Here is a 16026-nt window from a genome sequence, read left to right as displayed (position 1 = left end):
TCACAACACTTTACAGTGAAATCCGGTGAAGCGCTTTAAGACGTCTCGACAATGTGATAAGGCGTTACATCAAATCCAAGTATTATTATGACGCTGAAAACTAAATCTTGATGGCTTTTAATCTGTTCTTCAATGAGTTAAAGGTCAAAAGCACCATCTGCATTTCAATCAAATTTATTTTTAATAGTAAGAGAGTATATTAGGCAGATGTTTCCTGTAACATTAATCGATTGATACATAGCTGTTGCATTTGTTTTTAGGACCTAGTAGAACCTAATGAGTTATACTTGACCAACAGTGAGGTGGAGGAAGGAGGAACGAATCCCCATCAAACAACATAACTTTGATGACTATCTGAAATTGCTTACTTCTTAACTACTCTGTTCTCATTAGTTAACTATAATGGAAAGCCGTTGATATCAGCCTTTAATGCTTATAAGCCTAAGTATCTGCTATTGTGATCTTCAAAACAAGGGTATTTGGTTCACCAACACATACAAATTTCACCTTTATTCTATTTTCAAAGAAATAGTAATGATAAAAGAAGCTCTTCGAGAACTGTTTCAGCCATTACTCATTGACTCCTCTCGGAAAGTCTGAACTCTTTGCTCTGTTTGTTTGCTCATGCTGTTACCATCCTTACCTTCTACTAGCATGGCATCCAAGACCTAATGCCTTTGAAAGCTGTACGCACAAAGCTTTATTTTTAGTTCACCCACAGCTCTCGTGGTTCACATTATGCACGGTTCACAAGCAGCTTTGTTAGTTTTAATCAATTTGACAGCTTTTGATGAGACTTCCTTTAGTATGGTCAACATGTCTGAACGCAAATAGGAGCCAAATCCATTCTCGATTGCTGTGTGAGCCATTCAAGGAAGCAATTTAATCCATTCATACTTCATAATAATTAATATTAAATCATTATCCTTAACAGGACTTTGCTTATCATTTGAGTTTTAATTACTTTCACAATGATTATATAAGTCATTGTGTGTCGTGAATTGTTAGTTTGACACTGTTTACTATAACAGAGGAATGACAGCTATTATTTACTATAACAGGAAGCTGAAGGCTAATGGGATGTACATTATTCTTTAAAGAAGTATAGTCATTTTTGTACCATATTTCCTTCCTCATGGATAGAATCCATTTCAGATCTCCTACAGCTATTTTTATGACAGTATAGTGAATGTCCTCTGTGCTCTCAAAGGAGCTTCACTCAGCAACCAACTTTTTGGCCAAATTGATTTCAAATCTCCCAGAGATGCTTCATTGACACAGGTTAGTGGATGCCTATGTGCTTCAAAAGGAATTCACTCAGCAACCACCTTTTCTCAACATGAGGGTCAGTGATGCTCCCCCTTAACGCTGCTTCTCCGAAAAACAAATTCTACACATATATCCAAGACATACATGGAAATGTCTGCCTTGGAAGGTAGCGATAATAATAATCCTTGCATTTGATATAGTGCCTTATCACGTTGTTGAGACATCTCAAAGTGGCTCACAGGGTGTACTCTAAAGTGATATGACTGAGTATTTTGTGGGGAATGCGGCAGTCAATTTGCGCACACCTATGCCTCACAAACAACAACAACAACAAAATTACATTTGTATAGCACCTTTCACATTGGAAGGACATCCCAAGGTGCTGAACAATCAGTATTTTGGACGCAAGCTGGGGTTCAGGATCGGGAAGGGAAGAGGGCAGGGGGGGGTGGGGGGAAACAGGATGATCGAAGGCACAGTCGAAGAGGAGGGTCTTGAGACAGGTCTTAAAGGAGGCAAGGGATGGGGTGGACGGACTGCGGGATAGAGTTCCAGAGGGTAAGGGGAGAGTGGCTGAAGGTCCACCCATCAATGGTGAGGTAGGTGAGTCGGGGATGTGAAGCAGGCAGAGCCCGCTGAGCGGGGGGAGTGCGCAGGTTGGTAGGGGGTTAGAAGTTCACAGAGGTAGGGGGGAGCAAGGCCATGCAGGGCTATGAAGGTGAGGACCAGGATCTTGAACTGTATCCTCCGTGTGATGGGAAGCCAGTAGAGTCGGGGGAGGATGGAGGTAATAGGACCACGCAGCCTGGTGCGCGAGAGGACACGGGCTGCAGAGTTCTGGATGATATGCAGCCTGCAGGGGGAGTTGATGAGGCCGACAAGCAAGGAGTTTGCATAGTCAAGCTTCAATGTTATGAATGCGTGTATGAGGGTCTTGGAGTGACTCTCATTCAAACAGCCATGGAGTGAGTGACCAATTTTTTTTGGGGGGGGATTGATGGCTATTCGAATCGTGCCGTGGGATCTTAAATGTCTACCTGAACAGCCAGACTGGACCTTGGTTTAACATTTCATCCAAATTACATCACCTGTAATAATGTAGCACACACCAACACTGCATTGCCGTGTCAGCATAGAACCCACAATCTTCTGACTCAGAAGCGAGTGTGCTACCAACTGAGTCATTCTGACTCACTGGATCAGACATACAATGACAAACAATACTTTTAACTTGAAAATATCGGTTGCATGTTCCAGGAAGGCAGAATCAGCAGTGGATGATCGGGCAAGAATAATTCCTTTCACCGATCAGTTTAGTCAGTACAAACACAATATAAATTAATAATCATTGCCAAAAGGAAAAAGGGGGAGTTCAGAGGAATATTGTAATAAAGAAAGAACTTATGTTTTCATAGCGCATTTCACGGGAAATAATGTCTCAAATTACTTGACAGCACTGGGAGCCACTGAAGCGAGATGAGGAACTGGGCAAGAGAGTGTGACTAAACAGATGGGTCTATCAGAAGGTGGCACAGGCATGATGGACCAAATGGGCTCCTGTGTTAAAAAAATGAAATGATTCTAAATTACATCATTTTGGGAGTCGAAACTATGCTGTGATATAAAAAGATTCAATGCCTGTAAACGGCTATTATGCTAAATTATTTGCACCATCAGTCACTTTAATGACACAATGGGCAACAGTTTGTACATGGAGTTTACAGTCAATATCCATCTTACAATATCCATTGATCAAAATCTTTTCCTGTGAATTTAACATTCGTTATTCCATTAGGCATCTCAAAGGTAGTTAGCATTTACTGTGACATCAGACAGCAGAGATCATTTCACTATTATATACTTAAACAAAATCACAGTGGTGGCTGCTTAATAACTTGGATTGAGAATTGGGATGTAACAAATCGCACAACATGGGCTTTTACAGCTTTAGATTTGCACCATTAAGCAACTTTATTTTGGAATGCATCCCATCCAATTCTGAGGAAGCTTCATAATTGGAATAGAAATGAACTCTGCGGAGAGTGTGAACGTGTTCCTTTGTTGTTTATTCATGATTGTAACCCTTCTCCCCACTGGAAACACCAGCAATGTCATCCCACATGCCCGAATCCTAATGAGAAGGCAATGGGGGAACCATTCATGTCTTGTTAAGCTCTTTAAATTTTCAATGACAATACAGCTTGAATATGTTATGTTATGCAAGTGGATTCTGCTCTAAACATGTCTGATCCAAATGGAGCTGCAGCCAACTGACCCCATTCCATGTACCTCATATCTAGGCAAAACATGTATTTATTTGTTTCACTGCACCCATTTTCTGGGCCTCGTGAAATGCTCAGAAAGCTATAAGCCTCTACAGTGAGGGCCCTGGGAAGGAAGAGCTAATTATGTGTCTTTTGTCTTTTGAATATTTCAACACAGCGAAAACCTGTAAAACCAAGAGCTTCTGGCATTGATAACAGCAGACATTTTCAAACCATGATGATCATTATATTAAGTCCTGTTGCATTGTGTTCTGTCACCTTTACCTTTCCCATCAGGTTTTGTGCTTTGCCTCCAGCATGTTAGTGTATGATACCAAATAGCAGGTTACAACATACTCAGTTGAGAGCATTTGTTGGAATGTTAAGCATTTCTGGGTGTTCAAAATATTTTCAAAAACATATTGTTCAGGGCTGTTAAACTGTTGGGGAAAAAAACGAGCCTTTAAATACATGAAAGTGTGAATTTCATTTAAAATATTGGGTCAGTGGATGGAGCAATGGTGCTGCATGTAGAACCACTGACACTGCTCAACAGTGCTAAGGGCCCAACAAGATGTTGACATTCAGTCACTGTCCAAGTTGATACATGAAAAATGGCTTAGGCAAGGCATCACGGTGTGACTGCCAATACCACAGCACAAACCACAAGAGCGCTTCAGACTTTTCAGCCCATTTGATCTCATCCTAACTTTGAGAGGAGAGAACAAAGAAAACATTGGCTGACAAAGCACAAAGTCCTTCAGGTTGTGCAAGATTTCCTATGCTTTCTGAACCTGGCTCTACGCATCACCCACATGCAACTTGTTGCCAGTTGTGGCTTAATATTGGTTTGCTCACGTTTGCACTAAAAAATTCTTAAAAATTTCATATTTCTTTCTATCTGCACTGATCAAAATAGTTCCTGTAAAATTGCAAACATCTTGATATTTGATCCTTCACTAACTCTTGGAGATCACAGAAAGAATTGTTTAATGTTTGCAGAACAGGAATGACCCTGGAGCCCATTGTTTGGCTTGAAGTGAATTCCCTCATTGGAACTACCTACTCTATCCTCATTCCCCTGCTCTTTCCTCATATCCTTCAATAGTAGTTTTCCAATATTATTTTTCCAATTCCTTTGAAATGTCGCTTTTGACTTTGCCTCAACAGCAAAGTATTGTGGAGTCCTGTAACTTAGTGGTTAGAGCACTCGTCTCGCAAGCAAGAGAACCTGAGTTCGATTCCCAGGAAGGGCGAAACTTTAGGCAAGTTTCCTTACTCCACATGCCTCTGTTTACCAGCATTAGTAGGAACCCGGTTGTTAGTCGATTGGCGAATCGCTTTTTTGGCGGTGATAATCCTTTCAAAGAAAAATTAAAAACAAAATAATAATTTGGTCACGCAATCCTCAACTGTTTGTGGGACACTACTACGCAATTGGCTATCACATTTCGCCACAAAATATTCAGTTAATTCACTTTACAGTATATTCTGTGAAGCACTTTGAGACGTCTCGAAGCCGTGATAAGGTGCTATATCAAATGCAAGGATTATTATTATTATTATTACTATTATTATAATAAGGTATGCCATTCCATGTTGGAACAATCGTCTGTGTAAGAAATGAAAGAAACAACTTGTACTTGAGGTGCGTGTCACAACAAAACATTTTAAAGTACTTCAAAGGCAATTGCTGTCAATTCTAAAGATTGGCTCCCAGACCGGCCCAAAGCATCTTTCCCATTAAACTCAATGAAGCTACTCTGAGATACATATGTTTCCTCATCATCACTGGAGATACCAAACACGAGAGAGCAAATAATGGATAGCGTGTCCCAGGTCATATAGAAACACAACAGATGCTTACTACAAATAAATTACTTTTATAAATGTATTTTTATAAAACCATTGGATCTACAACAACAAAATTACATTTGTATAGTGCCTTTCACATCAGGAGGACGTCTAAAGACAATACTCTGAATAGACTGTATACCCTCTGGTCGTTTCTTCCTCTTTAAGTAAAAGATACAAAGGAAAAAGGCTTTTTGTTGAAATATTTAGCTTTGTGAAATCCATCACTGTGCTACCTGATCGTGTGTGCCGTTGGAGAGCTCAAACAGCTAGTTTCCAACAGCGACAATATCCCTTTAATAGAAACAATCACAAAACCATCACTCCAAATTTCAACTCATGAATTAAAGTCTGAGCTAGACAAGCAGCTTATTGTTTTTTTTAAAAAAAACCTTAAAAATCATTTGTAAATGGTACAAAAATGGCAGACGGGCAAGCAGGCAGGTAAACACGTCCCTCATTTAGTCTCTCTCTCTGACACTCACACCTGCACAAACACCCACATACTAAAACATACACATATACACACACACAACCCACAGATTGCTGCCATTTCACAAAAATGTGGACCAGAATGTAATAGATTAAATGCAAGTTCTGGTTGCAGTAAATTGGCCATCCCATATGGTATGAAGGTATAAAATGTTATTTCATCCATTTGCATCCTCACACTCTCTGGTTAAAGTCAGCAAAAAGATTTTACAGTATCAAGTGAATGTTGCTGTGCTTATCAAGTTTCAGTGGCAGGAAGTCTGGGGAAAACAAAAGGGCCTCCCAAATGCGTAACTGCTGTATTTTGCATGCAAATATCTACTTTGAACTCAGATCTGATGGCAGATTAAGCCAGATAGCCAGAAGCGATCATCCCGTGTATGTTCCAGGAAGTCATTGGAGCAGCTTTTTGTTCTGTGCTGTGTTTGTATAATTTTGGTAACTCGGGAATGTGCATTGTCGTCTGGGTAGATATATGTTAAGAGGAGGAGAGTGGGGCTGTGGGGAGTGAGTGAGACTACTGAACTGTGAGAGAGACAAGTGGGGTGCCCAAGAGAGAAGAAAGAGCTTTTGTCCTAAAAGATTTGTAAGATTTCTAAGACCTGTAAGAAAGAGACTGTATCTAACTCTGGTCCTTTTTGTCAGTGTCATTCCTGCTGCCTCATCGATTCAACTGCTGTATAGTGTTACGCTGTCCATGCTATTTACCTAACCACTCCAGGGTAAACTGCTGTGATTGTAGAGTGATCTAATATTCCAAGTCGACATAAGTGTCCCGCCTTAACCAGAGAAACTGAATAAAAGTCATTTGGAACACTGTCCAGAACCGGTGCTGTTATTGTGTCCCGCCAGGGACATAGACTATGGGCGATTCAGTTGCTAACAGTGGGTTCTGAAACTCGAATGTTATGACAGGCTGTCACTTTCCAGGCAGAGGGATTAACTGACTGGATGTGGCTTTTGCTCACCACAAAGACCCCAGTGGAATCTGGAATTGACCATGTGGGGAGAGCCATCAAGCTCTCACCTTCAGTCCTTCAGTGATTTATTCTCTTCTTGCTGATTTTTCTTAGTTAGCCATTCTACAGTGTGTGCGGGGAGATTTGGGAGATGGTGGGTTTCAATTTGAATAGGGAGCTGCTCACTGTCCCAACATTTCTACCCAAAGCAAATACAGAGACACTGAGCAATATAAGTTGATGGCCTTATGGAAGGAATTGATTAAATATGGAACAGAATGCATTTAGGAATATAATGATTTTCTTACATTCCCACCACACCAGTTTTTGGACATTCGATGCAGTGCATCATGAAGGGAAGCAGTATTGCAAGTAACTCAGTGTCCAACTGAATGGGCCATTTATCTCAACCATAAAGCACGCATGGTTTGAGATTTGAAAACATCCTACTTTCGACTGACACCAATTCTAGCCAGGCCACTAGATGGAACAGCATTTCATCCAGGAGATGGCTGGACAATGCTGGTTTGACCTACTGGAATAATGTTATTACCAAACTCCACATGCCCATCATTCCATTCCTCACCGGGCTCCACTGGCTCCCTGTCTCTGAAAGGATCAATTTCAAGATCCTCACTCTCAGCTACAAATCCCTTCACTCTTTAGTACCTCCCTACCTCTCTGACCTATTCGTACCCCACTCCTCTGCACAGCTCCTTCCCTCAGCTAACACAGGCCTGCTGATAACCTCCAACCACTCCTCACCGCCATTAGTGACTGTGCCTTCCACTACTTTACAGTGTGTTCTGTGAAGCGCTTTGGGACGTCCTCCCGACGTGAAAAGCGCTATATCAAATGCAAGGATTATTATTATTATTACTATGCCCTGACCTCTGGAACACCCTGCCTAAATCCCTCTGTCTCAAAGCCTCTTTATCTATCCTTAAATCTATCTTTAAGGGCTCTGAGACATTTCCAAACATAAGATAAACAGGAATAACAATCAGTGAAACCCAGAAAATGCTGGAATAATATAGAGCATGAAATTTACCTACAGGTAAATGTGAGTGAGATAACAAGCATAAATTCCAGAGTTTTTATTAAATATTCTATGGAATAGAAATAGGAACTGTTTCTCAAGTCACTAGCTGCTCACTACTCAATAAATTAGAATTTCTATCTATTGTAGTGACATCTAAATTTAAAAGAATCCTAAGTAATAGCAGCAACTTGGAGGAATGGTGTGATGATTTGCTTTTCACGGTCAGAAGCTAAAACCAACATCAGCACATTTTCTCGCGACCACAAATTTTACAGAGCAACTTACTTCAACAAGTCTTCTTTCAAAGGAGGCTTGGCCTTGATCAGGTTAGGTACACACATAGATCAGTGAAAAGTATTACATTCTTGTTATCTGTATGGTGATGAAACTCCACACTTCCATTAAATACCAAAGTAGGTCTCAGGCCCTCTGTAGTCGTAGAAAATCATTTGTTAGCCAAGGCCCATCCTTGTTTGTTTCAGATTGAAACATTATCCTGTTGTGCATCCTGGGAATTTTAGTCCCAATTTTAGGTGCTGATGTGTACACTTCCAATGTGCCCACAACATTTAGCAGGCAGAAGCCCCTCCAAGGATTTCAAAGATGCAGAGCTAGATGACCAGTACTGCAGGGGCTATAGTCAAAAGGACATGAAGAATCATAGAATCTTACAGCCCAAAAGGAGGGGGATCCAAAGGATTTGGCCCATCATGTCTGTGTCAACTCTTTGAAAAAACTATGCAACTAGTCCCACTCCCCCGCTCTTAACCCATAGCCCTGCACATGTTTCCTTTTCAAGTACCTATCCAATTCCCTTTTGCAAGCTACTATCAAAATTGATACCTGACTACACATCTTCTGGGATTTCCTGAAGTTCCAGGGGGTTTGGGGTTTCTCTACTTAGCAAAATCAAGATGTCGATGGGTCTGAAGGTCCTCTCGGACCCGATGCCCTGAATACTGGGTGTCCTTCCTTAAATTTAAATCAGGAAGGACATCTGCAAGCTTATCTAAATAGACCTGTTGGCAATGTGCAAGTCTGTTCCAGAGCTGTGGAAACACATGAATCCACCAACAAATGAGGAGTAAGCAGGTGAAGAAGAATATTTTCACAGAAAATGTAATATCAGGTCTCCATCTGCAGCTGAAAAATAGCAATGGCCCTGGGCTTCCTTTCTCGAATTATATTTGCTGAATATTCTTAAATTCAGTCTTAACAAATTTAGTTTAATAAATTTAAATGCAAACTATTCCATGTAGAATACAAGTACTCCACGGATGGGCTAGAACTTTTCAAGAGGGAAGCTGAGAGATCCAAGCTGACTTATTGCTCACAAAGTCCAATCAGTGAAAGGCAGCAGTAAACAAGGTAACCAGGATGTTGCAAAATCAGTTGAGTTTAAATCCTACTCAGGCTGTACAGTGCTCAGGTCAGACCGCACCTAGAATACAGCATACAGTTCTGGTCACTGTGACACAGTGGCAATGCAACAAGGATGATCCCTAATGTGAGAGGAATGAGCTATGTGAGCAACAATTAGTCTTAGGAGAAAATGACTCAAGAGATGTGTAAAACTTTAAAAGGATCTGTAAATACTTCAGGACAGTGGAACAAGAGGACATAGGTTTACAGTTGCTTAGGCCGATTTCATAATATATACCAGGAAGATAGTGGGGGTATTCTGGAATGTTAGCATTGAGTCAATCCTGTGTGGAGGTCTTGATAGTCCAGTTCCTGAGCCAGGTGGGTCTGCAGTACTCCAGGGCACTGCTGTTGATAACAGACTTGTTAGCCTGGCTCATCAGTAGAACCTGAAGGGGCAGACTAAGGACAGAGATTCATCCCATTCTGGCCCGTTAACCCTGCAAACCAGAGCCCTAACGGCTAGTGTGATCCTTGCTGGCAAGCAGTGGCAAGCTTTCCAGACAGTGGTTTCAATGGTAGTTTTAGCTGACTAGACTCCAATTATACCCTCACGCACACTTTGGGATCCTAGGGGACCCTAGAGCCTTGGTTCTTGCCATCCTGTGGCTAACACACTCCACAATTAGGCGTGTTCCTCCAGAGAGAGAGAGAGAGAGTGCACTTTCCATTCCAGACACGCAAACTTCCATGTGTAGGTGGCATACATGCAATGGATAACCACGTTGATGGATTTCCGTGTGTGTCAAGACACCCAGCTAACCAAACAACAAACTCCAGGGGAAAGAAGGAAGCAATGAAAATATAACCACAGCCTGCTAGGACATCAGCATGACATTCGCATCTTATTTTGGTCAACGCAGCACATTTTCAGCGAGGTTCCTCAGCTACCAGGGTTTATTTCTGGCCTCACCATTCTTCAGAGGTTTGTATTATTAGTCAGAACTCTAACCCTTTACCCCCATGTTGTGCCATGCATTACGTGGAACACTGTGACCTTGGAAAGAGGCTGTCCTGTGTTCAGATTGTTCCAAGTTACAGAGCAGATCAGACTGCCAAAATTAATCTACATCATGCTGTTCAGTGCGTTGTTCACTATCGAATTCAGCAGCAACCACTATTCACTTTAACTGACTCCTCCTGGGGAGGAATGTAAGTGGGGTTTTACCATAAGTAACTTACTGACAATTTCTGAAAAATAAAACACTCCGTGAGACTGGATTACGTGATGCAAGACTCTGACAAGCTGAATTAAAGCACTGCTTGATTTAGCTAACATGCAGCACAGAGAGGCAGTACATTGCAGGAGCTGTAAATGATCAATGTCCACAGCTTGACACTGCTTGGTATCATTGGAGTGCATTCAATATTCCATTGAGCATCTAAACTCATGAAGCAGAGCTTAAGAATTCTGGACTCACCAATTATCTTATTGCTGTAGCCTCAAAACATGAGATTTATGTACATTTATAACAATAATAATCCTTGCATTTGATATAGTGCCTTTCATGATAGGGAGACATCTCAAAGAGCTTCACAGGATATACCGTAAAGTGTAATGACTGTGTATTTTATAGGCGGCAGCCAATTTGCACACAGCAGGATCCCACAAACAACCATGAAGTGAATGACAAATGTTATCTGACAGATTGTTGGTCAGGACACCAGGAGAAACTTCAGGCCTTTTCAAATAGCACAATAGCATTTTCAATGTCCACCTGAATAGAGAGACAAGATACAAAAGGCAAAATACTGTAGATGTTGGAATTCTGAAATAAAGACAGCAGTTGCTGGGAACACGCAGCAGGTCAGGCAGCATCTGTAGAGAGAGGAAAATGAGCTTACGTTTAAAGTCGACGACCTTTCGTCAGAACTCAACGTCAGAATTCTGACAAAAGGTCATCGACCTGAAACGGTAACTCATTTTCCTCTCTCCATAGATGCTGCCTGACTTGCTGCGTGTTCCCAGCGACTTCTGCTTTTATTATAGGGAGACAGGATCTTGGTGTAACGTCTCATGCAAACGACGTACCTCCAACAATGCAGTGTTCCCCGCGCACTGCATGTGCTATGCTGTCGTTAAACTTGTCAAAAAGATGAACAATACCTGTAGAAATCTTAACTGCTGAAGCTGCTGGCGGAGGTCTTGAACATTTCTTCGTAACTCAAATACTTGTAGCTGATGTGTACAAGTGGTAGAAATCTGAATGACATCACTCAACGACTCCAAATTGATCTCGGAGTACTTTGCTGCTGTAGCATTTGTTGTACCTATGGACAGAGATTATCACATTGAATGAAAAAGCAGGATAACAGTTTGGCAACTTGTATGGAAATTAAAATATAAAAGAAAAGTGAACATGCTTGTTGAGGAAGACCAGGATGGGCCTCAGCACTTATACTACGTGACCAATCTGTAACTGTGCCTTCAGATCTCAGTGGATATCAGTCCAGACTTCAGTATTGTCCACAGTGCATTGTCAGTTGACCAGCTATTGAGAAGCCATGGACATGGAGTCATTGATGTGCCAATCTCTAACACTAGCTATGTTTACTTTACACATGTACAATAGGGTTTCCCATCTGAACACGCAACAAAAAGATTACGTCATATTAACAATTGCCGAGTGATCAATCCTAGTACCCCAGGTCAGACTGGAAATGCTGAGTGATCCCAGTGAAGGGATAAATTCCCTTCACTGGGCTTCCACCATTGTTAAGCGCTCTGAGACGCCGCCCAGCGTGGACGGCGCTATATAAATGCAAGTTGTTGTTGTTGTAATTTGCATTGTTCCAGATGTAAAGGCACTGCACCCGTGATTTCACATCAGGGCAGTAAGAGAGCAGTGTACTTGAAAATATCTATTCTGTGTCAGCATGGCTCAGTTGGTAGAACTATTGCCTCTGGCTTCAGAAGGTTGTGGGTTTGAATCCCATATTGTTTTGATGATGTGGTATGATGATATATCCAATGGAAAGTTTCTTATTCTTATTATAATAGGGCAAAAGGAAATCAGGATGGCATCAGTTTCAAATTAGTGGTTAACAGAACCAATCATTTAACAAATAACTTTAAATATGGCATATGTGACACGAACATAGATTTCATATCTTCTAAAGAGTGGGAAACAATGCACACAACTGTCTACAATTTGCACAATTTCTCAACATTTGATTTTGGAACAGACAAATTATCATAGAATCTTTTTCATTCTTGTGTTTTTAATTAGACATTCTGCATTCTGCTTCAAATAAAACTGTAAAATGTCAAATCTTGTTTTCACTTATTATTCCATGTCATCACCTCTGGAACATATGCTTCAATCCAGGCAAGATGAACAAAATGGGCCTGTTTTCAACAATGGCTAATGAGGCTCCAAATAAAATTAATTGAGCCTGAATTAACTCTGTTAAATCTTAGTTAACTCCCAGAGAACAGATGCAGCTACAGTATAATGTGGTATTCCAGTGTTCAATCCTATTCGGAAAGCTGTAGGGCTGCCTGATCTGGGAGATGGAAATGGCAAATTGTTAACAAAGTGGGAGTGGGCTCTTCAAACGTTAGAGAAAAATTTGGCCAAGCTGTACCTGGGTATATCAGGTTGTTCCATTAGCGTAAAGAGGGAAAAATCTCTTCTGAATTTCTCTCCCTTACAGTCCAACCTCGAGAACATTAAGGTGGGCTGGCACGTCACAAGCCTTGTTGTAAACTCCCTCCACTATGCTGAAGGCAGAGGTCCATCGGATGGCTGATGAAGAAACTCTTGAGGCTTGGGGCGACAAGTGCTGAGGTGTGTTGCCCACCAGGAAGCTTCCAGAGGGTTCCTCATACCTGCCATTCACCTAATGACGGTGGGTGGTGGTGAGGTGGTTGCGGGGGAGGGGTGGGGGGGGAGGTAAACAGGGTCTCTTGCCAACCTGCGGCTAATATTTTCTGGAATTTGGTAAAACAGAATGCGTTTCTCCAGGGAGAGAGTGCACATTCCATTCCAATAAATTCTCTGGAATTTCCTTGCGTGGGTGGGATGTGTGAAACTCTCAGTTTGGTTTGGGTACGTCTAAGCATGGTGATGAGTGCCAGACACCCAGCTGACAAAAAACAAATCCCTTATAGTAAAAACAGAATCATGCAATCATACACTTCTATAGCTGGTGGGAAGTAACACAATTGCTGCAAAGGGAGTTATTCCTTGCATAGGTGATACATTCACTGACTTTTGGGTGGGGTGGGGGAGACGACTTATAATAGGATAAGTGAACACTATCAAATAGTGAATAAGTGAATACCACTGACACTCAATAAGTTTACCAACAGCCTGAGAATATCAAAGGTCAGTGAGTTTATCAACGATGGAAAAATAACCCAGAGCTCAAGACTCTGCAGTGGTCAAATCCGATTCACAGCTCATTTTTTAAATAAATATTTGCCAGTTCAAACCAAGCATTTACTTGGCAGCTCGCTTGCTTTTTGATTTATCTTCAAATACAGTTCTCTTTATTCCACAGGTGGAAAAATTTAAATTTTACCCAATTTGAGTGAGGTCAGACTCAATACTCTATGAAAGAAATCGAAAAGGGTATAAAACTGAAGGAATCTAGAGGGGAGACTTGTGAGCAGGGAGCCCCACGGAATGAGGTGGGAACAGAGTAAGCCTTTAGTGAAGGGATTTGGTGAGAGTGGGAATTTGGTGCAGAAAGGGAAGGATGTGCTTATATCACAAATAATTTTTAAACAATTCTGGGAATATGGCAGAACAGCTGAGACCTATTGCATGCACATTGTGTGCCATGTGGGAACTCCAGGATCCCTGTTTTTACTGGATACCCCACGTGTGCAGAAAGTGCCTCCGGCTGCTCGAGCTCAGGGTTTCTGAGTTTGAGAAGAGACTGCAGTGCGTACGGGAAGCTGAAGCCTTTATGGACCGCACGTTTCAGGAGGTGGTCACCCAGCAGCCACAGAGAGTTCAGGAGGAGAGCGTGGCACTCACAAACCGGTTTTCTGTGCTGAATACCGGTGAGGGTGACGCCACCTCAGGGGAGTGCAGTCAGGCAAATCCACCGCACAGTGGGCCAAACGATTCCACAGGGGACCACGGCCTAGTGTAGCAATGCTATTGTCATTGGGGATTCAATAGTCAGGGGGATAGACAGGTGTTTCTGCAAGCGCAGACTTGAGTCTTGGATGGTGCGTAGGTTCCCTGGTGGAGGATGTCATGGAATGGGTGCAGAACATTCTGCGAGGGGATGGGAACAGCCAGAAGTCATGGTCCATGTTGGAACCAATGACGTAGGAAAGAAAAGGGTCGAGGTCCACCAAGCAGAGTTTCAAGAGCTAGGGAAGAGACTAAAGAGCAGGACCTCAATGATGGTAATCTTTGGATTACTCCCAGTGTGTATAGGAACAGCAAGATAAAGCAGGTTAATGTGTGGCTGGAGAAATGGTGCAGGAGGGAAGGATTCAGATTCCTGGGACAGGTTACACCTGAACATGACTGGGACCAATGTCCTCGTGGGGAGGTTAACTCGTGCTTGTGGAGAAGGGTTTAAACTAACTTGATGGGGGGGGGGCACGGACAGGACCAGAATGTAACATCAGAGAGGGAAGAGAAACAAGGAACATAGAGGGCTGAGAGAGACAAATAAATCACTTTGGAATAAAGAATTGTTCAGAAAGAGGAGGGATCAGATAGATGAACTAACTGCTCAAATAGAAACAAACGGGTATGATCTAGTAGCCATCACCGAGACATGGTTACAGGGAGATCAAGGGTGGGAGCTAAATATTCCAGGATACCTGGTGTATAGAAAAGATAAGCAATGTGGTAAACGAGGAGGGGGGATGGCCCTACTAATAAAGGATGGGATAAAAACAGTAGAGAGAAAAGATGTAAAATCAGAACAGCAGGAAGTAGAGTCAGTATGGGTAGAAGTATGTAACAACAAAGGGGAGAAAACTCTAGTGGGAGTAGTTTATAGACCCCTGAACAGCAATCACAGTATCTCTCAAGGTATAAATCAGGAAATTAGCGGAGCATGTAGCAAAGGAAAAACATTAATTGTGGGTGACTTTAATCTGCATATAGATTGGGACAACCAAATTGGAAAATTGCCAAGGAGCCAACCAGGGAACAGGCCATATTAGACCTTGTTTTGTGTAATGAAGCAGGGCTGATCAGAAAAGGCTCCTCTAGGGCAAAGTGATCATAATATGATGGAATTTAGCATTAAGTTAGAGAGAGAAGTAGTTAAGTCCGAAGCAAAGGTCCTAAATTTAAGTAATAAATTTTGCTGGTATGAGAGAGGATTTAGCTAAAATAAATTAGACTTAAGGATTTGACAGTAGACCAGCAATGGCAGACGTTCAAGGAGATGCCACAGGAAAGGTGGCCCAACCGTGGCTTACTAGAGTAGATAGGGAAAGTATAAAGTTAAAGAAAGAAGCCTATAAAACAGCTAAGATGAGTAGTAAACCCGAGGATTGGGAGAACTTTAGGGATCAACAAAGGAGAACCAAAAAAGTGATTAAGAGGGAGAAAATGGAATATGAGGGCAAACTAGCGAGGAACATAAAGACAGACTGCAAGAGTTTTTACAAATATATAAAGAGGAAGAGGCTGTCAAAGGTAAATATGGGTCCGTTAGAGGCAGAGATGGGGGGAATTATAGTAGGGGACAAAGACATGGCAGAGTCATTAAACAAGTACTTTGCTACTGTCTTCACCTT

At 41.8% G+C, this 16026-nt stretch overlaps 1 protein-coding gene across 8 annotated transcripts in view; it reads right to left on the bottom strand.

The window, feature by feature from the left end:
- The window catches only part of si:ch211-207d6.2 (sickle tail protein), a 376663-nt gene that overhangs the window by 40346 nt on the left and 320291 nt on the right, over positions 1-16026 (bottom strand). For all 8 annotated transcript variants that reach the window (XM_042332375.1, XM_042332378.1, XM_042332376.1 and 5 more), the window contains one exon: positions 11410-11573. In XM_042332375.1, the coding sequence (XP_042188309.1) occupies positions 11410-11573 (164 nt within the window). The remainder of the gene's footprint in view (positions 1-11409; positions 11574-16026) is intronic.

Source organism: Callorhinchus milii, unplaced genomic scaffold (genome assembly GCF_018977255.1).
Source record: "Callorhinchus milii isolate IMCB2004 unplaced genomic scaffold, IMCB_Cmil_1.0 Scaffold2, whole genome shotgun sequence".
Taxonomy (NCBI): domain Eukaryota; kingdom Metazoa; phylum Chordata; class Chondrichthyes; order Chimaeriformes; family Callorhinchidae; genus Callorhinchus; species Callorhinchus milii.
Note: the sequence above shows the minus strand (reverse complement) of the source record. Positions and strands in the feature narration are given on the sequence as shown.